The sequence below is a fragment of the Camelus bactrianus genome, chromosome 17 (assembly GCF_048773025.1).
Source record: "Camelus bactrianus isolate YW-2024 breed Bactrian camel chromosome 17, ASM4877302v1, whole genome shotgun sequence".
In the NCBI taxonomy this organism is placed as follows: domain Eukaryota; kingdom Metazoa; phylum Chordata; class Mammalia; order Artiodactyla; family Camelidae; genus Camelus; species Camelus bactrianus.
In genome coordinates, this window is record NC_133555.1 from 2,512,852 (window position 1) to 2,535,687 (window position 22,836).

A 22,836-nucleotide genomic window follows, 5' to 3' on the forward strand; every position below is an offset into this window, starting at 1 on the left:
CATTTGCTCACACTCTTCCCTGCGAACTCAGGCAGCATCTCTTCCAGGATGCTAACCCTAACCCTAACCCTGAATCTCTGTGTGTTGTCTGACCCTTCCCTGAGCCCCCTCTGCTTTCCTGCCTCCCCTGCAGGAGCCCTGGGGAGTGTCTGGTTTTCTGGAGCTTTCTCTCCACAGCTGGGAGTCCGTTTCTCTTTCAATCCTGTATTGCTCACTCTGTAAACTTTCATTAGGCATCAGTTGTGAGCGGGCCCTAGTGGGCCCTGGGGAGGCAGGAGCTGGCCCATGCGGCCCTGGTCTCCAGGAGGGGGCTGTGAGTGAGGGATGCCTGGGTGTCTAGGAGGGTTTCCTGGGGGAGGGGCTCTGGGATTTCTGCAGACTTCCCACGCACCCACCCTGCCGCTGCCTGGCTGCCCCGCTTTTCTGCTCTGCCCAGAGCTGTGGCCCTCGCTGGGCATTGCTGTGTGCAAAGGCTGAGTCTGTGGGCTCCCCCAGCCCTTAGGACCCCGGGCCCATAGGCCGCGGTGCGGCCTGCTCACGGTGGACCCCCCTCGCTGAGCACCTACTAGGTGCCAGGCTCTGGTTGTGACCTGATCCTCCCGGCAAGCTGGGAGGGTGACCAGGTCGAGGTTGGAGCGGTGTGGCTAGTGACGGCAGGCCACAGGGGGAGGTGGTAGACTGGGACCAGGGCAGTGGGTTTCTGGGGGCTCCTCCCCACCCCGCCCTGAGCCTGCAGGGGGCGGGGCACGTGCGTGGGTTGGGGCGGGGCTGTAATGAAGTGCACGTGTGCCCGGGTGGGCTCGCAGGCCTGGCTCCGGATCGCAGCCTCCAGGGTTTCCAAAATGGACGCAGCCCCCCGCCCCCTGCCTGCTGCGCTCGCTGCTGGAGGCCTCTCTGTGGTTGTGGGCCTTGGAATCCTGGAAAACTGCTTTGTTCTCAGGAGCCCCAGGTTGCTTCCCTCTGTCCTGGGCTTTCTCAAATGGATTTTGGGGTGTGGCCTTTGATGAAGGCTGCTTGTGGGTAGGGGCCGGATTGGGTGCCCCGATCCCCTCCGAGGGCGGCCCCGGCAGAGGCCCTGCACGTGCCGAGCCGGGAGCAGGGCGTGGACGGGCTGCGTTTCGGGGGCGCGGGGAAGGAAGGTGTGGGAAGTTGGGGGCGGGGGCGGGGAGGGGGTGGATGTCAGCGGGTCCCAGGAGTTGGCCCTGGCCGCATGAACCAGGGCTGCTGCCACCCGCCACCCCTTTCCACCTGCCTTCCGCTCACCCCGGGTCCCCATCACCCACCACCGTGTAACTCAGAAGAGGGCCTCCCCATGTTGGGGCCTCGTTTTCTCCATCTGTGAGCGGCAGAGAAGGCCCTGCTTCGCGGGGGTATTTTGAGGATTAAATGAGCTAATTCATTCAAGCTCAGCGCGCGGCTTAGCACTGCTGAGTAATTAAAAATGTTTCCCATTACTGTTCACCATCTGCTCTTCAGTCCACCCCCTTAACTTCTTCAGCAGATCCGTGTGGCGCGCCCTCTCTGCACGCGGGGTTGTCCCGGTGAACCAGGCGGGCACGGCCTCTCCCCTTTGGGGTCTGCCGGGGGCGGGGGGATTTAGGGAATAAGCAGCCACAGATTTATTCGTGGTCACAGCCAAGTGCATGCAGCGTGGGAGGCCTGGTGGGTGGGTGCACGGCCTGATGGCGCATCCTTGGGGGAGGGAGGGCCCGAGAGCCTCTGGCTGCCATTGTTGGGGGAGCCCTGGGGGGCCCCGAGGGATGGAGGAACCTCCGGGGGGAGAACTGGAGAGGTGGTAGCCGGTCCTGCTTGCCCGTGGGGCCCGCTGAGAGGCGGGCAGTGGGGCCGGAAGTGACCCCCGGCCACGTTGCCATGGCAGCCCTGGGGCCTGGAGAAGGAGGTTTCCAGCCGCTGCCCCAGGCCCTGCTGAGGCGGGGGTCCTGTCTTTGAGCTGGAGCTTTGCCAGGGAGCCAGGCGGCCTCTGAGTGTGTCCAGATGCAACCTAATGGAAGCCACATGCCCGGCTCCCTGCCGGGGAGAGGGGGTCTGACATCTGTTGTCACCCGGGGCTTGTGTGAGGGCGCCTTCTACCGCGGAGCTGGCATGGCAGGGGGACCCGGGGACCACCCCCTCTGCCCTCCTGGGCCACAAGGGAGGGAGGCCAGGGGCTCCTGGAGCAGCTGGAGGCAGCCCCCATCCTGGAAAAAGACTCCAGCAGAACCTCTGCGGGCCACGGGTCCCTGAAGCAGGAGAGGGGCCCCTTCCTCGGGGTGTCCTGTCACCAGGTGCTGCAGGGCAGGGGTCTGAGAAAGGTTTGACATTCCGATTAGTGGAGAAACTTTAAAACTCAAGTAACTGTGTATTAATTGCAGACACCAGATCATGCTTGTGACTTCTGCCTGCACCGCCATAAGCACTGAGATAATTAGCACCTGTAATCTTCACAGCCGCCCCCGGTGCACAGCCGAGGGGTCAGGCCACCTGCCCACGGACACATGTGCAGGAAGCGGGAGATCCAGGTTCCCCTCGGGTTTCTTCACGTCGTCATCCCTGACAGTCATTTCTGTGTACCCGGAGCGTGCGTGGGCTGTGACAGATGCCAAACATACAGGGCTAAGCGAAACCCAGTGTCGCCATTGGCCTGGGGACCTTAGGGTTTAGTGGGGGAGGAAACCCCGTAGTCACAGGGGTGTGAAGTTCTGAGCTGTGACGAGGGCCACGGAATGGCGCAGGTGTGTTCTGTGAGTCCTTCTGGGAAATTTGCTCCTCTGGGGATCAGGGAGGGCATCCTAGAGGAAGTGATACTTGAGCACGAGGGGTTGTTGACCGGCAGGTGGGGAGCAGAGGGAAGAGAGTGTGTCAGGCAGAGGACACAGCACGTGCAAAGGCCCTGCAGCTGGAGGGAGTGAACTGGATTGAGAGAAGGCTGTGTGTCTGGTGTGAGAAGAGGCCAGGGCAGGGGCAGGGGCCAGGTCAATGGTGTTTATCTTCAGGATGAAGATTTGGGCCTTTTACCAAGGGCCGTGGGGAGCCACAGAGGGTGTCAGGCAGCAGCTTGTACGATCTTACTTGCGTCATGCAGCACTTCCTCTGGGTTCAGGGAGCAGACCGCAGGGGCAGGGCCAGCGCTGGACATTCAGTGTCTGTGGGCCTCTGAGGCCCCCAGAATCAGGTCATGGCTCCAGGGAGCAGGGAGACCTGCCTGTCCTTCCCCTGTTCCCCAGAGGATTCCTGCAGCCCCTCCCCTCCCGCCTCCAGGCTTGGCTTGTGGGAAATTAAACTGGCGTGGGTTCTGAGTTGTCCGTGAGCCAGGACCTGGGGACCTGAGGGAGCCAGACTGGGATTCTGGACACCGGAGCCCATATGCTGTGTGACAGAATCACTTCCTACGAGAGCTCCTGGCTTCCGCTGCAGGATGGGGAGGGGGCGCCCTGCCAGGAGAGGCACTTCCCCTCCTCACCCCCAGCCCACGGGCCTCGACCTGGGCTGTCTGACCCTGCCAGGGCTCATAGGGTCTGCAGAGAGCAGCAGGACTGGCAGGCCCAGGGCCTGGGCTCCCCCAGCCCCTGCGCATCTGTGGTGAGTCCTGGGCTGAAGCTCGCCCTCGCTCGCTGTGTCACCTGGGGCCTGGGATGCCACCCCTCCGAGCCCCAGTGTCCTCACTGACAAATGGCAGGGAGAGTGGGGCCTGCACGGAGGGAGGGCACAGCCGGGCGCAGCCCCACCTCCACCTGCTGTCCTGCTAACAGTGCACGCGCCTGTCACTTGTCACCCTCTTTCTGCAAAGCATCTTTGGAAGCACTAGAATTTTGCTGCAAACATTTAGAAATCGGAAGACTTCATATAAATCCCAGCTTTCCGGCTTCTGTTGACAGTTGGCAGTTGCAGGACCACTATGCCCACGTGCCTGGGCCAGCCACTGGGGGAGCTGAGAAGGGACGGCCTGCCCGTCAGACTGGGCAGGTGCCCTGCGCTTTGCGGGGCCCGTGCCCCTTGGTTTCCTCACTGGCCCGGCCCCGGCTGGCAGCTGGGATGGGTCTCTGGTGGGAGCACGTGTGGCAACCTTGAGAGAGTTATTGTGTTTTATGGAAGAGAAACTGGCATCCTGAGAGGGGAGGGGGCTTTTCTGGAGGTCACAGTAGAGCTGGGTGGGGCCCAGTCTCCCCATGGAGGGGGTGGGCTCATGGCTCCCATGGGGGCCCTGGGACAGGAGTGGGTCTCAGCGGCCTGGAGCTGGGCGCTCCCTGTGTTGGGCTGCCCCAGAGCTCACGGTGCTTGGAGGAAGCAGGTGCACTTCCCAGCACCTCCCGTAGTGAGGGTCTGGGGCCAAGGCTAGGCCCGGGATGGGTTTCTTTATTTTAGTCCATTATTAGTTTTAATGGTGGTGTGGGGACCTTGGGCGTGCTAAGCAGGTGCTCGTCCACCTCCCCCTACCCCGGTTTCTTTATGTTAATTTTGAAAAACTATGCTTGCTTGCTTGCTTCCAAAACAGCTTTACTGAGATGTTCTTGTACTGTAAGTCTCTCCCGTTTAAAGCGTACAGTTCAGCAGTTTTCGTCAGGGCTGTGAACATCGTCAGAACTTAATTTGAGAACGCGTCCATCGCCCTGAGAGAAAACCCGACACGCAGTGGCAGCCACTTCCCCTCCCCCGGCCCGGCCCCCAGTCTGCTCCCCGTCTCTGTGGACTTGCACATTCTGGACACAGAATTGTGCAGGGCGTGGTCTTCAAGGACTGTCTCTGGTTATGTGGCGTGGTGCTTTCAAGGCTTCTCTGCGTGGTCGCCGGAATCAGCGCGTCCGTCCTTCTGCGAACGTCCCAGAGCGTGGACGGACCACGCTGTTTATTCTTCATGCACCAGGTGACGGGCGCTGGGCTTCCACCTTGCAGCTGCGGCGAACGCTGCTGCTGCTACTGTTTATTACGTGGTTTGTGTGGACGGATGTCTGCATTTCTCTTGGGGATGTACCCGGGAGTAGGATTGCTGGGGCGCAGGGCGCTCTGTGTGTGCCCATCGGGGGAACCGCCCGGCTGTTTTCCGCTGTGGCTGCACCATTTGACATTCCCCCCGTGGTGCACGAGGGTTCCGGGGTCTCCATGTCTTCGCCAGCCCTGGTTACTGTCTGTCTCTGAGTACAGCTGTCCTAGAGAGCCAGCTGTGCGGTTTTGATTTGCGTTTCCCCTGTGGCGAGTGAGGTTGAGCAGCTTTTTCTGAGCTTCCTTTAGAAAATTCTAGACAACAGGATGGACAAGTGCACACTCTGCTAGCTACCAGAGTGGTGCATTGTTACCGTGTCATAGTTTCTGGAAGACTCCACTGTGTTCTCACGGGAGAAAGAGCGTGAAGGAGACCAGTGCTGCAGTGTTGTTCTGCAAGCGACACTGACCCCGTGGGTCCTTGCCCAGGTCTCGGGGACCCTCCAGGGCCTGGGACCCACTTCGGAGCCACTGGTCCATACAGCGACAGGCGTGGAGGCGTGTGTGCTATTTTGCACAAATACAGCATTTTGTGCACACCTTGCTGTCCTGTGCTTTTCTCCACTCGCACCACACATTGGGGCTGCCCTGGCCAGCACGTGGGCAGTTGCCGTCCCCACCAGCGCCGCGCTGTCTGCACGTCCCAGCTGCCAGTGATTGTCCTGCTGACGGGTGCTCTGTTGTTTCCATCGCTGATTAAAAGCAATGCCGCAGCGAACGTCTTTCTGCCGTGGACCCGCCGGGGCAGAACACACGTGCGTGTCTTCATTTTCTCTTTGTAAGATGTTTATTGAAGCATAACCAGGAGAACCTGGCAGAAGCGTACAGCTCAGTAACATGTTTCACAAATGAGCACGCTGTGTGACCAGCACTCAGAGCGGGAAACAGCCCGAGACAACCCAGGCCCCCTCCTCCGTGCCCGTCCCGGGGAACCGCTGCCCTGATGCCAGCAGCTCTCGGACCTTTGTAGATGGGGCCACGTGGTCTGCTTTCTTGTGCTCAGCACAGGGTTCCTAAGTCCCCAAGTTGCGGGCGCTGTGCTTGGCCCTTTTCGTGGCTGAGAGCTGCTCCGCGGTGCGGTCAGACCCCAGTTTGGTGGTTCACTCTCCTGCCGAGGGCTGTGGGGCTGCTCCCAAACACCAACCTGATGATGGTCATCCTAACGCTTTTCTCTGGGGGGCGCTGGCCCCTGGGGGCTCCGCGGCGGGGGACACAGGACTCGCATGTGTAACCCGGGAACTTGCCTGCTTGCCCTCCGCAGATGGGGGGCCAGATTTTGCTGACACCTGCCACGTAGGGGAATGCCTGATTCCCCAGTTTATTTATTCAACAAGTATTTAGCATGTGCCTACTGCACAGTTCTGGGGCTGGGGTACAGCTGTGACCAAAACGGATGCAGCTTTCGCCCCTGGGGGGCTTCTGTTCCGCGGGACGGCAGGGGCTCACGAGTCGTTTTACTATGAGCGTGTGTAGTCTGCGTTAGATGGTGAACAGCACCCAGGAGAGAACCGCGCAGGGGCCGTGGCATGTCCCCAGCTTGGCCAGTGGGAGGAACCTTGCAGTGGTGTTAGTTTGTACGTGCGTTTTGTCCCCTGTCCCCGGCCTCGGCCCAGGGCTCCCCAGCGAGTCTGGCCACACCCCACCAGCAGCACGTGGGCTGCGGGGTGCTCTTTCCGTCACGCTCACCAAACCTGCGCCAGTCCTTCCTGCTGGGTTGTACCTTCGTCATGGCACGAATGGTCTGTTGCCACAGTAGTGTGAGTGGCAGGCAACCACGGAACCTCTGTGGCGCACAGTAGGCACTTCTTGTTGATCCCAAGTCCACCGGTCAGCGGGCTCCCTGCCCCAGGCCGGCGCGGCCACCGTCGGCCAGGCTCTCGCTTGTGAGTGTTGTGTCCGGCTGGCGGCTGCCCGGGGCTGGGCGGGGCTGGGATGGTCTCTGCCGGGCTGGCTGCCTCTGCTCCCTGTGCTCGGTCCTGTCCCGGAAACAGGCTCCGCGTGAAAGATGAGATGCGCACAGGACTCCAGGCCTGGGCTCAGAGCTGTGTTCTGCTGCCAGCCCGTGGCGAGGCCGGCCGGGGTTCGAGGGCTCCTCTCAGTGGGCAAAGGGCGGGTGAGAGGCAGGGAGGAGGATTAGGGGTGAGTGCAGTGAATCTACTCAGGCCTCGTGCCTTATCTCAGTCCCTGAAGGACCTGACGGTGGGTCCCTTCCCACGGGGGGAGCCTGGGCCCACGGCCCCGCGGCGAGTAAGTGGTGGGCCCTGCTCCAAACCCAGATTCTCCGATACTTCAGGCATCTCTGGCCTGGTACAAGGCTCCCCCAGGGGTGAGGCTGCTCTGCCCCTCGCTAGCTGTGTGACCTTAGGCAAACTGCTTCACTGCCCTGGGCCTCAGTTTTCTCATCTGTGAAGTGGGCTCACCCAGCATGTCCTCAGTTGGAAGAAAGCGGGTGTTGGGCACCAGGGGCTGGGGTCTGCCACGTGGTAGGCAGGGCTTCACTCACACTGGTGTTCTCGGTGCTGTGACTCCATCCCTGCTGGGAGGGTAATGGGCCCCTGCGCTCTCGGCTGCTTCCCATTCACACGTCCAGCCCGAGGCAGCCGCTGCAGCCGTCCTGAGGCTGAGCCAAGCGTCTTTGGCCTCCTGCGCACTGCGCCCCCCGGAGTCCTGGGTGCTGCTGGGGACTGGCGCTCAGAGGTCTGGGCTGTGGCTTGCTTGGACACGGTGTTGGCATCATCTGTTTGCCAGCGCCCGCTCCAAGCCGGGCCAGGGTTGCGTGGCCTGGGGGTCTTTTGTCCTGCACCGGGGGCTGCCAGGAGGAGGCTTCTCTCTGGCCGAGGTCAGCATCGCGTGGGCTGGGTCTGCTGGACCCTCCTTGTCTACTCCACGGTCCCCATACTGGGCAAGTGGGCTCGGGGCCGAGTCGTGCTGGGGATAAGTCCGTTGAGTCCTCAGGGACTGAATCCCTGGGCATGAACCCTGCCTCTGCTGCCCTTCTGTGTGGCCTCAGGCAGTGCGCTCACCCTCTCTGAGCGTCAGTGCTTCCATCTGGGAGATGGGAGCGTAATCCCTCTGCTCCCAGGGTTGTTGAGAGGTGCAGGGAGAGGGTGTCGGCCAGCCCAGAGCGGCTGCTGTGACCGCAGGTCCTCCCCTGTCCTCGCCCGAGGGCTGCTGCTCCCTGGGCGGTGGGCTTTGGGTTTGTTTTTGCTTAAGCGAACAGATGTAGGTCTTTTCTGGTGGCCAGGAGTTGTCCCTCTGGGGAAGAGGCAAAGGGGCCGGGCTGTGGGTTGGGCGGGGGTGTTCAGCTGCTCACATCCTGCTCCCACCCCGCCTGTCACTGCAGCTGCCTCCAGATGTTCAGGGACCGCCCCGTCTGGCTGTTCCCTCCCCGCCCTGCACTTTTGTTTCAGCGCCTGCCAGCTGAGTCAGCAAATGCCGGGTCCTGAGATCTCTCGTCAGGGGCACAGCCTGGCTTGGGGGCTGACGTCCCAGGGACTGGGAGGGTCTCCTCCTTCACCCTCACACGGGGGAGCATTTATTCAGTGGCAGACCCTGTGGTCGTCCCTGGACATGTATTGCTGCGTTAAAGCCTCGTGACACCCTGTGATTTGGGGGGGGGGGGGCTCTGGCGTTACGCCCATTTTAGAGACGAGGTAACTAAGGCACAAGGTGGTTAAGTGAATTGTCCAGGGTCACTGAGGCGGGGAAGCAGGTGTTGGCTGACTACTGACCCTCGGCCTCTGCCCCATCACCTCCTAGGGTTTGCCCGGTTGCCTGCCATGAGTAAGAATTTCCCCGTTGTCTACAGATCGAGGCTCCGGGACTGCCCCGTGTCCCTGGCCCATGAGGGGCAAAGCGGGGCCCAGGGCAGGCCCTAAGCCCTGCGCTCCTTCCTAGCCCTAGGCTCCCTCCCTGGCGCAGAGCCTGGGATTCTGGGGTTCTCTGGGGTCCATGTGGCGGAGGGCAGAGGAGGCTGAAAGAACAGAATCTGGCTGCAGGGGGCCTGCGGGGGCGGGGGGCGCCATCTTGGCTCCCTTCCCGCCCCCCCCCCCCCGCCCCACTCACCCGCTTCGTGATAGTTCACGGGCCCCACGCTCTGGACCAGACTGTCAGGTGCTGGGGACCCGGTGGGATCCAGAAAGGTGGAGAGCCCCCCCTTCCCGCCACAGGTGGACATCCCTGCTGTGACCTGTGGCCGCACACGACGGGAAGCAAAAACAGGTGCCCGGGGTGGGGGGCCGCGGGCCGTGGGGCCGTAGGGACCAGGACACGGCTTCAGCGTCCCCCCGGCCCCACGTGTTGCCCTGGAGCAGGGGAGGCCCGCCGTGGCCCATAACTTTGGATTTTCCAAAAGAAGCCAGGATCTGGAATTTTATATAAAATCTTCCAATTTGTAAGTGTTGGCAACCAGTTCACACGTATTAAAGCCCCAGTAAAGCATGCAGCGGGCACCAGCTGGCTGCCACAGTTCAGACTCTCAGGGCACCAGCTCCCCCGAATGACCCCTCTGGGATGCAGAGGCCCAGAGGCAGCTGAGGGGCTGGCCAGAGACTCAGAGCGAGCTCAGAGGATGGGGTCCTCGAAGTTCTGACTCCCAGGCCAGTGTGCCCCACTCCAGACCCCCTGCCCGGTGGTTGAAACCCAGGAAACAGGTGGTGCACACTCACGGCCACAGCAGTGTCACAGAGAGGCCCCCGCGGGGTGAGTGAGGCGAGGGGCCAGCAGGCAAGGTGCAGCAGCAGTGGGGCTGTCACCCCCAGGCCTGCAGGGGAGCCTGGTGGGAGCCAAGGCTTTGGGAAGCGCTGTGGCCTTAGGTGGAGGTGGCCATGCCTGCACGGGGACTCGAGCTGCAGCCCCTCCGGGTCAGGCTCCGTCAGCAGTGGGCAGGGCGGAAGGTGGATCAGGGCCAGACGGGCACAGGCCGCAGGTTTGGTGGCTGCAGAGGCATCAGGATGTCTGCAGGATGCCACCTCCCAGGCCTGGGTGTGGCGAGGTGCTTCCCAAGGAGGGCGACCCCAGGTCAGTGGGCCAGGGCCACTTGTGGGCCCATCCTGGAGGTGTCCAGGCTGGCTCTGACTCCCAGAGAGAGGGGCTGTGTGGACAGAGGGAGCCGGGGCTAAGGTCTGGGCTGGAGGCGGAAACCCCATCAGGGAAGAGGGCGGCTGGGCTCGTTTCTTCTCCACCAAGTTGGCCCCACGTGGCAGGTGGGCAGCCGGCAGGTGCTAGGTGAGTGCCCCGGAAGGTCTCCTGATTCCTTGACTGTCACTGCTTGGTGCTTAAAGCCCGGATGCAGGAACAGAGAGGCTGCGGGTCTTGCCTGAGGTCTCCCAGCCAGTGGGAGGCAGAGCAGGCTTCCGACGTTTAGCTCTGCTGCCACTACACCCAGTCCAGGGCCCTCCGTGTGGATGGATGTGGGTGTTGACCCATCTCTCCTGAGCCCCTCTGATGGGGCTTATTGCTTCTCTCTGAATATTCACCAGTCACTGCAGGCCGTGGCAGGAGCAGGACAGAGGATGGAGACATCTGGGTCGGGGGGAGAGGTCTGGTCAAGGTCTAAGTGGGGCCATGGCCTGAGTATATGGGTTAAGAGGAATGGAAACTCGTGGGGCTGGGTCACTGGGGATTTGGTTCTAGAAGATCCCCAGCCTGGCCCTGGGGCATCCTGCTTGGTAACACCGGGAGTCTGAGGTCACAGACTCGCAGCCCCAGAGACAGGGTACAGCCTCTCTGTCTTACCTGACAGCCGGTCCCAGGATGCTCACCGCCTCTTCTGGGCCAGAGTTCCATGTCAACCCCACCAGGCCAACAGCCACCCGGGGCTCTGCAGCAAGCTGTTCTGGAGCTTTGCATCCTGTTTGCCACCAAAAAACATGTCCAGTTATTTATGTGATATTTTAAACTTTTATGTTTTTTAAACCAACCACTTTTATTAAGAGGAAAAATAAAGTTATGTTTACATTTCTTTATAGTAAATACTGGCTTGGGAAAACCAAAATTGCCTTATAGTTAAATGTCTTCTCGTTAAACTGTGGGTATGAATGATGGACTGGCAGCTGAATTATCTGGAAAGAACAGTAAAATAAAATGAAATCATTTACAAGTTTTGTCTCTAAAACAACATGCTATCCCAAGAACCTGGAATTCCATCAAACTCTGGTTTGAGCCAAAGTATAGTCTGGGGTCACAGCAGTTTCTTAAACTAAAAATGAAAGAGAGAAAATTCACAGCTCTTCTTGAGGAGGGACGGAAAGCGTCCCAAGTGTCCGGGTGAGGTCCTGGAAACCCGCACGCTGGGCTGGACTGAAGTCTGAGTTACATTGGAAGGCGGTGCTGGCAGCGGCGGGGGAATCCCTGCGGGGGTGTCTGCCGAGGCCTCCGGGAGCTCAGCGAGGGAGCGGGTGCCCCCCCGCATCTGGGGCCACCGGGAGCCTCAGCGGGTGGCGAGCGTGGCCAGGGCGAGCCTGAGTGGCTGGGTGGAGGGAGGGACAGCTCTCGTTAGATGACGGCCGGCCCCCTGGGCCTCCGGGCTTGGTCACTCACTCGGTTAGAAGGATGCTTGCAGTGATCTGATTCTAGAGTGATCTTCCAGTGACTGGTTCATTCTTAGGATGTGAGCTGTCCACTCCCGTGTCCAAGTGTTTGGATCTCTTTGTTCCGTCCTTGTTCTGGGAAAGTTATTTCCTCAGAAAATGAGGCTGGTCCCGTTCCGTTTTTCAGCGTCTGCCTGCAGGTTCCATGTGTCCAGTGACTCTCCGAGCACTGTCCTCTAAGCACGGCACCAGGGCCGCGCGCTTCTCCTGACAGCTGAGTTTGTCAGGTGTCTGCACTGTTCCTGATCGGGGAGCCTATTTTTTGTACGAGCAACTTTCCTCTTTTTGCACGGAGTTGGCTTTTCATTGATTATAAAAGTACCAACAGAAATAGCCCGTTGAAATGTCGGTGACAGACCCCCCACTCCTCCCTGGGGGCCCGTGGAGATAGTGTGGGGGTGCCGTGCGTGCGCGCGTGCGTGCGTGTGTGATGAAAACATTTCAGTCTCGACTGTGTATGTTGCAACTCTTAAGAAGTAGACATTCTCCCACATCGCTGCACACCGTGGCCCTGCACTTAACACACCTGCCAGCTCCCGAGAACCATCTGGTACTCAGACTGTGCTCAGAATTCTACCCCTGCCCCCATGGTGTGGTGTATGCCCCGCCGTGTAAAGTAATTTCTCATCCGGATGATGAGCCATTTTTTGGTTCATGTTTGGTTGTTTTCTCTCGGGTTTCCTTCTTTCTAAAATTTTGTGTTAAAGCATTCTGCAGGTTACTGAGTGTCTTTTAGTCTAGATTGAGGTAACAGTACTCCCTTTGAAACTTCTTATTTTTATTTTTTATTATACATTTTTATGAAGTACGATGCAGATAGAGCACAGGGATCTTCACAGGACAGCTCAGTGGATTCCGGGCAGCTCCACCCAGGTCAAGGCAGAAAGCACTGCGAGCGCTCTAGAGCTTCCCCTTCTCAGCCAGCTCTACCCCCCCCCCCACCCCCGTGGAGGCCACGACGCTGCCTTTTTATCGCCGTCAGTGACTCCTGCCTGCTGGATCTGTTTTGTGTGATGGGAACCACATGGTATGGTTTTTGCTTGCATTTAACGTCTTCAGCTGAAGGTAACGTGTTGGAGGCTCGTCCATGCTGCTGCATGTAGCAGTAATTCACTTCAGAAGTTGCTTTTTATTATTCCATCGTAGGAATAAATCACAGTCTGTCTCTCCTGGTGTGGATGGAGGTTTGGGCTGTTTTCAGCTTGGGGCCGTGGTGAGTGCAGTGGCTGTGGACGTTCTGTGTGAGTGTCTGCAGGGTGTTTGCCCGGGAGAAGCCTTGCTGCGTCCGAGGGTTTGGTAGCTTCAGCCGACCCTGCCAACCAGTCTCCATCCCCGCCGGCAGCGGGTGTGAGTCCAGCTGCCCCCCCGCCTTTGCTGGCCCTGGGTGCGGCCTGTCTCTCGTCGGGGCCGACCTCGTGGCTGGGTCGTGGGGTCTCGTGATGGTTTACCTTGTGTCCCCTAGGAGCTTATGGTGTTGAGTGCATTTTCATATCACTGTTGGCCATTCTGCTGTCCTCTGCCCGTTTCTGCATCGGGCTTCTTTATTTTGCTGATTCTCAAGCGGCCTTGATGTGTTCTGATTCTGCGTCATGTGTTGGGTCACAGGTGTCTTGTCTGATCTGGGGCTTTTCTTTCCACTCTCATAATGACAGTTGCTGATGAGTCCACTGCAAATGCCGTCGTCCGAGGAACCCAGATTCCTAATCTTATGAAATACAATGTGTTGATCTTCACTTTTATGTGAGTGTATTTAGTGCCCCTTGACAGAAATCTTTCTCTCCCCCAGAGTCACAGAGAGATTTTCGTTTGTTACATGCCAGACATTTTAACTTGTTTCACCTTTCACATCGGATCAGGCTTAGGTTTGTTGCGCTGGGTGGGGTGAGGAGGAGCCGGAGTTCATTCTGTTTTCCAGCTGCCCCCGCACCAGGTCTGGTCCAGGCCGCCCTCCCCGGCCTGCGTTGCCACCTCCGTCAGGAACCAAGGGGCTGCTCACGAGTCAGTCTTTTCTGTTCCAGCATCAGGCTGTCTGCACGCTGCCTCGCTTGGCTGTGGTTCCGTAGTCGTTTTGCGGTCTCGTAGTGTGGCTGGGGCCGCCTCCGGGCTGCTGCCTGCTCACTGGTAAATGAGGGTGCGGACAGGACCCTCTTTCTCAGGCTGGAAGGAAAGGTGCAGGGGCTGCAGGCTGGGGCCTGGCAGGCAGCCTGCCCAGTGGGGAGATCCGGCTGGTCCCGGGCCAGGCCGGGGTGGCGAGCATGGGGTGCAGTATACACCCACACAAGGAAGCTAAGCCGTGGGAGGTGCTGCAGAGGGCAGTGGGGGCTGGGGCCGTCCTCCCCTGGGCGGTCGAGGAAGGCATCTCCAAGGGGCTGGATTGGGTGGGCCCAGCCCCACAGGTCCTGCTGTTTCTCGGCCATTGTGTCTGTGATCCGGGGGCAAGAAGACTGCTCAGGAATCCTTCTTTGTCTATCTTCCAGTCATCATCAAAGGATTCCAGGCACCACCAGGGCCTGCAGGTGACCCCTCGGCCCCCCAGAGACATGGAGCAGAGCTGCAGTGCCCTCTGGGCTGTTCTCTCAGGCCTCGTAAACATCCTGTGCAAACAGGGCGCTGGTGGAGATGCCACGCCTTGCCCCGCCCCCACCGGCAGGTATAGATAGCATCTTCCTGCCGCATCTCCAAAGCCACCATTCTTCAGGGCTTTGATGTCTGGGAGAGGGGACTGTCCCGAGGGGTCATGACCTCTGGCCCGGATTGTTCTGGGCACCCACGGTCTTGTGATCAAAGGAGGTTATTTAGCATCCTTGGACTCTCAGGATCTTCTCAGAACAGCGAGTTCCTTGAATGGGCAGTACCTGCCGAAGATGGGAAAAGCACATGAACGACACAGAAGAGGTCAGCAGGACGTGTCGCTTTGCCTCCTCACTCCCCGGGGCCAGGCCCTCCCTGCGGCAAGCGCTGGTGCCAGTTTCCGGGGTCCGTCTGCTTTCAGAAATCCTCTGTGTATGTCCACGTGTCCTCTTACAGGCTCAGCGCTGGCTTGTGACCCGAGCTTTCCCCCTTCATTCTCGGCAGTGTGTCCAGAAAAATTGTTCCCGCGAGTGTGTGCGGATGGAGCGCGTTCTTTCCAACACTTGGCTGCGATCGGGTGGATGTGACACCAGCTACGTAACCCCCGCCTTGTGGGTGTTTCTGGACCTCCGTCTGCTGTCACAAGTCCGGGCGTAGCTCGTGCCCCGGCCATGCGGTCTGCGCCTGGGATCCGTCTGCCAGCAGTTAGATTTCTGGAAGGGGAAGGGCTGGGTCACTTTTTTTTTCCTTTTTACACCGCAATGCGCCGTTTTCTTTTATTGAGGTAAAATGCGCGTCACATAGAATTGGCCTCCCTGACTGTTTTTAGGGTACAAATCAGCGGCATTGAGCACAACATCCACGTGGTCTGTAGCCACCCCCCATCCGCCTCCGGAAGCTTCTCATCCTCCCGAGCTGAAACGCCGCCCCGTCAGCCAGGACTCCCCCCTCCGTCCCCTCCGCCCTGCTCTGCCCTGCCTGCTGCCTCTGTGAACGGCCCGTTTCCAGGGACCTGATGTCGGTGGTGTCATGTAACACCTGTCCTTTCGCGTCTGGCTTCTGCCGCCGTTTTGGGCCGTATTTTTAAAAGACTCTTTCAGTCTTTTGTCTTAGAGCGTTCAAATCACACTGCCTCTCTCAGTCGCGTTTTCATAGTGGCGCCTCCTGCGGTGGCTGCTCCTTCACCCTGGGGCCCTGTCTGCTGACTCACCGCGTCGCGGTGGTCGCCGAGCGTCGTGCACGTGCGTCCGCCTTCTGTCCGTGGGTGTGCGGGTGGCTTCCAGTCCGGGGCTGCTGTTTGCAGGCCCCCGGGTGTGGAGACCACGGGGCGCCCGTGTCTCCTGGGCATGGACCGGGGCACGAAATCACTGTTTTTGGGTTTGGGTATCTCCGCCTGACTCGAGGATGGGCGGTCGTTTTCCAGGCTGGATTTATTCTCCCCCTGCTGCTCTGGGATGTAGAGGTGGGGTTCCTGCCAGCGTCAAGGTCAGGCTCTCCAAGCCGGCGGGGCCTGGCATCCTGATTCCGAGGGGCAGACCGAGGCAGAGTGTCCGGAAGCTGGGATGGCCCTGGCCTGTGTCGCTGCTCATCCTGGGAGGCCAGTGAGAGCCTGCAGGGCCAGGCTGCCGCTGTCACAGCAGGAGGTGGCCCTCATCTGTCTGCCCACCTGCTTGTGAATAGCTGGCAGGTGAGGAAGGCCGTGCCCCCTGCAGGGCGAGCTCGGGCGAAGCGGACAGAAACTGGGGAGTCTGTGAGAACCCAGAGGAGAGCAGGGGCGGGATTACTCTTCTGCTGAAGGGATTACTGTCTGGTCCATCCTTTCGTCGGTCTCTGCCTTCGTGTTTTAATTAATTAATTGGAGAGCAGTCACCAAACGCCTTCCACGAGCTGGGGTGCGGAGGTGCTAGTCACTGTCCTTGGCCAGATACTGCGCGTTCTCGCCTCCTGTCTTTGCGAAACGCAGGTGAGGAGAGGTTGCTTGCCCATTCTACAGGCACGGGGATGGAGACTCAGAGGACGAGTGACTTGGCCGCATCCCCCAGTCCGGGAGGGGTGGGCCTGGCTGGACCCCTGTGCTCACGGTGATGGTACAGAGGGAAGATACAAGGACATTTTTGGATTTCATGTTGTTGATGTAAACTTTGCCAGGGATGTTGTACACCAAGGGCCGGCTACCCCACCCAGCCCCGGGTTCTGTCAGGCGCCGGGTCTGTGCTGGGCACTGCGGACCCTGAAGTGACTCTGACCCGTTCTTGGCCCCTGAGACCTTCTCTGTCTGGTGGCTAAGGCTGGCATGCCACTGACAGTGACGCCTTGGTGGAGATACGTCCCAGGCGCTATTGTGAATGAGGCTGGAGGAGGGGGTGCTGGTTCTGCCCGGGGTGGAGGTGGGCTGGCGGGAGCACAGCGGATGGAGAGGAAGCGAGTTGTGTGCAGACTGGCTCCTCAGGGATGGGTGGTTGGACGTTCGATAGTTGGACAAGGTGGAGGAAGGGCATTCCCAGCATGGAACAGCACGTGCGAAGGCATAGCAGAACAGAAAAGCCTGTGCGGCTGGGGGAGCAGGGTGCCAGCTGGGTCTGGGCTGTGCTGTGAAGCCCTGATTGTCACACCAGGGAGGGGTGCTTCATCCTGTAGGGCGGTGGCCTTGCAGTGGGGTCTCTGGACCACAGGGCTCCCCAAGATGATTCAGGGCTGGGGAAGGCCCAGGGCATTATGAAGAAAACAGGGTGATATGATGAGGGTTGGCGTGCAGGTTAGTTTCGATTCGGAAGTCAGGGAGATCCTCCCTGAGGAGGTGAGAGCCCCGGAGGAGGATAGCCCTGTAGAGAGAGCGTGGGGCAGAGCACAGGGAGAGGGCGGAGGATTCCAGGCAGCAAGTGCAGTGCGTGCAAAGGTCCTGGGGCAGGGAGAGCCTGAGGGGTTCACATGGAGAGAGTGAGTGAGAAAGGAGGTCAGAGAAGGGAGATGTGGTGGGGAGGTTGCAGGGCCATACTGTGTAAATCTTTGTAAAGAAACAGGATTCCAGGGGGCTGTAGGCAGAGGAGAGACGCAGTCTGATTTATACTTGTGAACATTCATTCTGGTACCATCTGGAAGATGAACTGGAGCAGGACCCAGGGGAGCAGGGAGCCTCTTGGAACAAGAGATGGTGGCAGAGTGAGGGGCGAGGTGGGTGACCTTTGGGGTGCCCCGTGGGTGATGGATTGGAGGAGGGAAGTGAGGGATAAGGGATGGGCCCAGGAGGGTCCTGAGATGGGCGCAGGGAGGACCTGTGGGGAGGTGGTTTGGGGGAAACCTGCTGCTGAACAGATTCTGGCTGTGGGTGCACCAGGGGAGTGCCTGGTAGTGGCTGCTTCTCCAGCTGCGTGTGTGCCGGAGTCTCGAGCCAGAGACGGCGTGCAAGAGGGGCGAGGTGGGGCCGACCTGTGAAGCTCAGAGGCCGGATGAGATCAGCCGGGTCGGGGTGTGGATGGAACAGGAGGAGGCCCTGGGGCTGAAACTTCAAAGAGTGGGTGCCCAGGAGCGGAGAAATCGCCCGAGAGAGACAGAGGCGGTACCTCGGAGGGGGTGCCTGGGGAGCAGCCTCTGGACGAGAAGCTGGGCTCTGCCTGGCCCTGCCGCCCAGGGTTTGGATGGTACCTGGCTCCTGTGCTGATTCCCCCTCCTGCTCCAAGTGGCTGGCCCTCCCAGCGTAAGGGGCCATGCCCCTGAGTTCCTTTGCCTGGAAATGGGGGGGGCCAGGGTGGGAAGGCAGGAGAGGATGCTGGGAAGGCTCCAGGCACAGGCTGAAACCTTGGGAGGGGCCGGAAGGCAGCCCATGGGGAAGCGGACCCTCCGCTCAGGCTGGTGCTTAGATGCTCAGGGAGGACCTTCAGGATCGGCTGCATCAGGTCGCTTGTGCACAGACATAGGGAAGCAGAGGCCAGAGATGGGGAGGGGGAGGCGAAGTTGAGGCTCGGGCTTGCAAGCCCACTTCACCTGTGGAGTGAGTCTGGTAGTCATGCTCACCCGTAATACCTGTGGGGCTGGAGGTGCTCGGACTCACGCCTGGCTGGTGGCCGGCACCCAGGGCGTCCCCGCTGTGACTGTTACCCTGATTGATAGGGCTCCCATCTCGTGTCGCCTGGCTGAGACCCAGGGGTCTGTTGCAACTGCCTAATCTCTGTGAGGCTATCTTGGAGCAGGCTTAGGGAGAAAGAATGCAGTCCCGTCAGAGAACGGGCACTGTGAGCTGAGCTGTGCAGAAGGCACAGGCTGCCTGGGTGGGGTGAGCTCCCCACCACTGGAGGCATTCAAGCAGAGTGAGGTTCCCACGTGCCCAGAGTGTCATGAGAGAGGGTTAAGCATGGAATGGTGGCGCCACTCTCAGCGGCCACCAAGGCTCAAGTCCTGGCTCTGATATTGTCGGGAAAGAGACAGGCAGGTGGAAGAGTAGGTTCATAAATAAATACACACGAGGGCTTCGCACGGTGTGGACGCAGTGGGTGCTGGGAGTGAGGGGTGCGGTGAGACCGGGGCTGGCTTTCGCCGCACAGGTATTTTACACTTTATGCAGTTGGTTTTCCTTTTCACTTGTGGATTTTATCCTCACCCCTCCCAGCTTTTTTGACATATAATTGACATATAATGTTGTGCAAGTTTCAGGCATACAATGTGATGCTTTGATACACAGATGTATAGTGAAAGGATTGTTACTGTAAGGTTAGTTAGCACATCCGTCACCTCACACAGTTACCGTGTTCTGTTCTTGTTTGTGGTGAGAACGTTTAACATCTACTCTGCCCGCACAGGAGCTTTATAGTATGTGATAGTGTGTTGTTAACTGTAGGCCCCATGCCGTGCCTCAGGTCCCCTGGGCTTACTCATCTCATGATGGAAGTTTGTGCCCTTGGCCAACGTATCCAGCCCAGCCCACCCCCCTGCCCCTTCCTGGCAACCATTTGACTCTGTTTCTGAGTTTGGTTTTTTTTTAGATTCCTCATACAGGTGATATCACCGTATTTGTCTTTCTCTGTCTGACTTATTTCACTTAGCATAGTGCCCTCAGGGCCCATCCATGTTGTTGCAAATGACAAAGTTTCGTTCTTTTTCGTGGCTGAGTAATATTCTGCCATGTGTAAGGATGTATGTGTGTGTGTATATATTATGTATCACATTGTCTTTGTCCAGTCATCCACTGACAGACACTCGGGTTGTCTCCGCATTTTGCTGCTGTAAATAACGCTGCAGTGAATATGGGGGTGAAGATACCTTTTTGAGTTAGTATTTTCATTTTCTTCAGATAAATACCTGGAAGTGGGATCGCTGGATCACATGGTTGTGCTACTTATAATTTTTTGAGGAGCCTCCATACTCCTCTCCACAGGGGCTGCACCGATTTCCATCCCCACCCCCAGTGCACGAGGAGCCCCTTTTCTCCACAGCCTCGCCAGCACTTGCTGTCTCGTGCCTTTTTGGTAAAAGCCGTCCTGACAGCTGCGCGCTGATCTCTGGCTGTGCTCCGACTTGCCTGTCTCTGCCGATTCCTGCTGTTGAGCGGCTTTTCACAGACCTAGCCGCCGCTTCTGTGTCTTTGGGAAAATGTCTCTTTTGGTCTTTTGCCCGTTTTTTAGTATTTCTTTTTGCTGTTGAGTTGTGTGAGTCCCTTATATGCCTTGTGTGATAAACCCCTGACAGGTGCACGGCCTGCAGGCGCTTCCTCCCGCGCTGTGGGCTGCCTCTGCCTCATGGCGGCTCCTTTGCTGAGTGGAGCTGGCAGTTTGGCGTCGGCCCCACTTGTTGGTTTTTGCTTTGGTTGCTTGTGCTTTTGGTGTCACGACCAAAGCATCATAGCCAAGATCAGTGCCAGGGACCCTTCCCCCAGCGATTTCTTCAGGAGTTGTGGATTCTCCCCGTAGCCTTCTGTCATGAGTTCTGAATGCCCCTCTCTGCTGCCACTGCTGCTTTCTCAGTCTTGTCCGGTCTGGGTGATTTAGGTCTGGTCCCTCAGAAGCGGAGCTGAGTTGGGGGTTTTTGTGCACGAGGTGGTTCATGTTGGGAAACTGCCCAGGGAGAGGGCAGGGAAGGATCTGGACTGTGCTCCTGTCCTGCGGGGCGCTCTGGGTGGTAGTGGCCCCACAGGGTGGTCCCCTTTGAAATGGGGCTGGACCTCCGTCACCCATTAGTGGACCATATTCCTCCCAGCCCCTCCCCCCTGGGGTAGACTTGACCCCCCCGGCAGTTCTGCAAAGGACGGTGCACTCGTGAGCCGCTAGCGGTCCGCCCGCACAGGCAGCTGGGGGCTGAGTCACCTGCCAGTGTTGGGATCTGGCTGGGCGCCAGCAGCATCTCCGTACCTGCTGACCCAGACACCTGGGAACCCTGCGGCTCCTCCAGGTGGTGACTCTGCCCGTGTTGCCACCCACAGTGTCCACGAAGGACCTGATGGAGACGTGCTGTGCAGCTGGACAGCAGTGGGCCATCGACAATGACGAGTGCCTGGAGATCCCCGAGAGCGGCGCCGAGGGCGACGTGTGCAGGTAGGCGGGGACCCGCGCAGGCAGGGCTGCACATCCGCCGTGTCCGGCTCCCTGCGTGCCTGGCCCTGGGCTCCCTAGTGCATGGTGCGCGCCCGGATCACCTGCGTCCAGGTGCATGAGGGTGATGGGATGTGGCTGCTGTGGGCCAGCTGCGGGGAGCCCAGGACTGGCCCCAAGAGCAGTGATGAGCGCCCACCTGGGAGCAGGTGGTAAGGGGCCACTATCACCTGGGAACAGTTAGGTGCTTCTCTCGCCAGCGTTCAGCCCTCTTTCTTTCCCTGTTTTGCTGCCCTGGGGTCTCCAGAAGGCTGGCCTCCCACCATCCGCTGCTGCCCGTGCCCATGGCTCTTCTGACCATGGTGCTCTCAGCAAAGGAGCATTTACACCCACGCCTCCCTGTGCCAGGCTCAGGAGACCTCCTGGGCAGCCACTCACCTTTTCTTTTTTTAGGAATGCCGTCTTTTCTGGCCTTCTCCTCCTCCCAGATAAGGAAGATAAGGTTCAGAGAGGTGATGTGATTCACCCAAAGCCACACAGCTCGTCAGGAGCTTGGCCTGGATTAGACCCCATGTTTCCTGATGTCCAGCCCATGATGCCTTCTTTAGAAACATTTGTTTATTTATTTATTTTTCAGCCTCCCTTTTTTTTTTTAATTGAAGTAATGTTTATTCACAATGCTGTGTTTGGTTTCCAGTGTACAGCATAGTGATTCAGTTATACATTTATTTATATATATATATGTTCTTTTTCGTATCTTTAGAAACATTTAAATTCTAGCCTCGTCCCTTCCCCTTCCCTGCGGGCGTCCCACCAGCTCGGGCTGCCTGGGCATTAGAGGTTGCACCTTCAGGAGTTTTGAGCTTAGTGGTCTGGTGCTTGCATCCCTCTTGTGACGGGAGACTCACTACCTCACAGACAGCCAGTTCCATCACAAGGTGGCCCTTGCTGGGACATGCCCTTCCTCAAGTGGGGCTGAACCCCACCTCTTCACGCCCCCTGTTTCGTGTGCTGGCTCTGCCCTGGGGTGGCCCTACAGATGGTGGAGTCATGAGCAGGGACCCTGGAGACGACTCCCCTCCAGGCCGACCCGCCCAGCCCTCCCTGAGATTGGGTCTCCCTTTCCTTCTCAGGCTGTGGGGGGCTGGGGGGACTCCCTCCCTCCCTTGCTGGTTGGGGATACTGAGCACAGAGTCCAGCGGGGCCCAGTGGGGCCCAGGCCTGAGTCTTCCTGGTTGCACTGAGAACAAAGCCTGGGTCACTTGGTGGGAATGTGCAGGCCTTGCTGATGCCCCTCCCACCAGCACTGGCCCTACCTGCAGTAGATCTTGATGGGGTGTCCCTTCTGGGAGCTGCAGCATCCTGCTGTGGGGCCTGTGGTCCCTCCTGGAGGGGGTCTCTGGGAGGAGGGGGGCACCTGGTAGGGCTGAGGTGTGCCTCTGTTGCAGGACGGCCCAGAAGCACTGCTGCGTGTCCTACTTGAAGGAGAAGAGCTGCATGGCCGGCGTCATGGGGGCCAAGGAGGGCGAGGCCTGCGGGGACGAGGACAGTGACACCTGTGGCGTTTCCCTGTACAAGGCAAGCTGGGCCCTGGTTTGGGCATTAAGAACGCAGAAGTGGGTAACACAGGAAAATCCCCACCTTCATGCTGCCTTCACATTCTTTTCTGTCACTTAGAATACTGTCCCCAAGGTTTCATCCATGTTGCAGTATAGGTCAGACTCTCCTTCCTTTTCAGGGCTGAGTAATATTCCACTGTGTGGAAGGACCACATATCATTTATCCTTCATCCATTGATGGATACTTACGTTGCTTCTGCCTCTTGACTACAGTGAATAATGCTGCCGTGACCGTGGGTGTAAGAAAGCCCCTGTCTTGAGGGCAGACAGTACTCACACTTACATCACATTGGCTGGAACTTAGTCTGGTGGCCACCTAGCTGCAAGGAAGGCTGGGAATGTAGTCTGTATTCCTAGAGATCATGTGCCCACTGCACATTGCAAAGGAGGGAAGACAGACACGGGGGGCCAGCAGCTGGCTGGCTGTGCAGCAGAGAACGAGGGCAGACTAGGCAGTGGAGTGGTTTCAGAGAATATCACAGAAGGAGGTATTTGGGGGAAGAAAGAGGCAGGAGTTGAAGAAACCACAGTGTCGGGAGCATGCCTGTCACAGGGACCTCA

The 22,836-nt window shown here is 58.9% G+C and overlaps 1 protein-coding gene across 2 annotated transcripts in view; it reads left to right on the forward strand.

Annotated features, from left to right (window-relative positions):
• Positions 1-22,836, forward strand: part of FBLN2 (fibulin 2) — a 67,695-nt gene that overhangs the window by 26,140 nt on the left and 18,719 nt on the right. For both annotated transcript variants that reach the window (XM_074344250.1, XM_074344251.1), the window contains exons 3-4: positions 20,548-20,659; positions 22,105-22,234. In XM_074344250.1, coding sequence (XP_074200351.1) covers positions 20,548-20,659; positions 22,105-22,234 — 242 coding nt within the window. The remainder of the gene's footprint in view (positions 1-20,547; positions 20,660-22,104; positions 22,235-22,836) is intronic.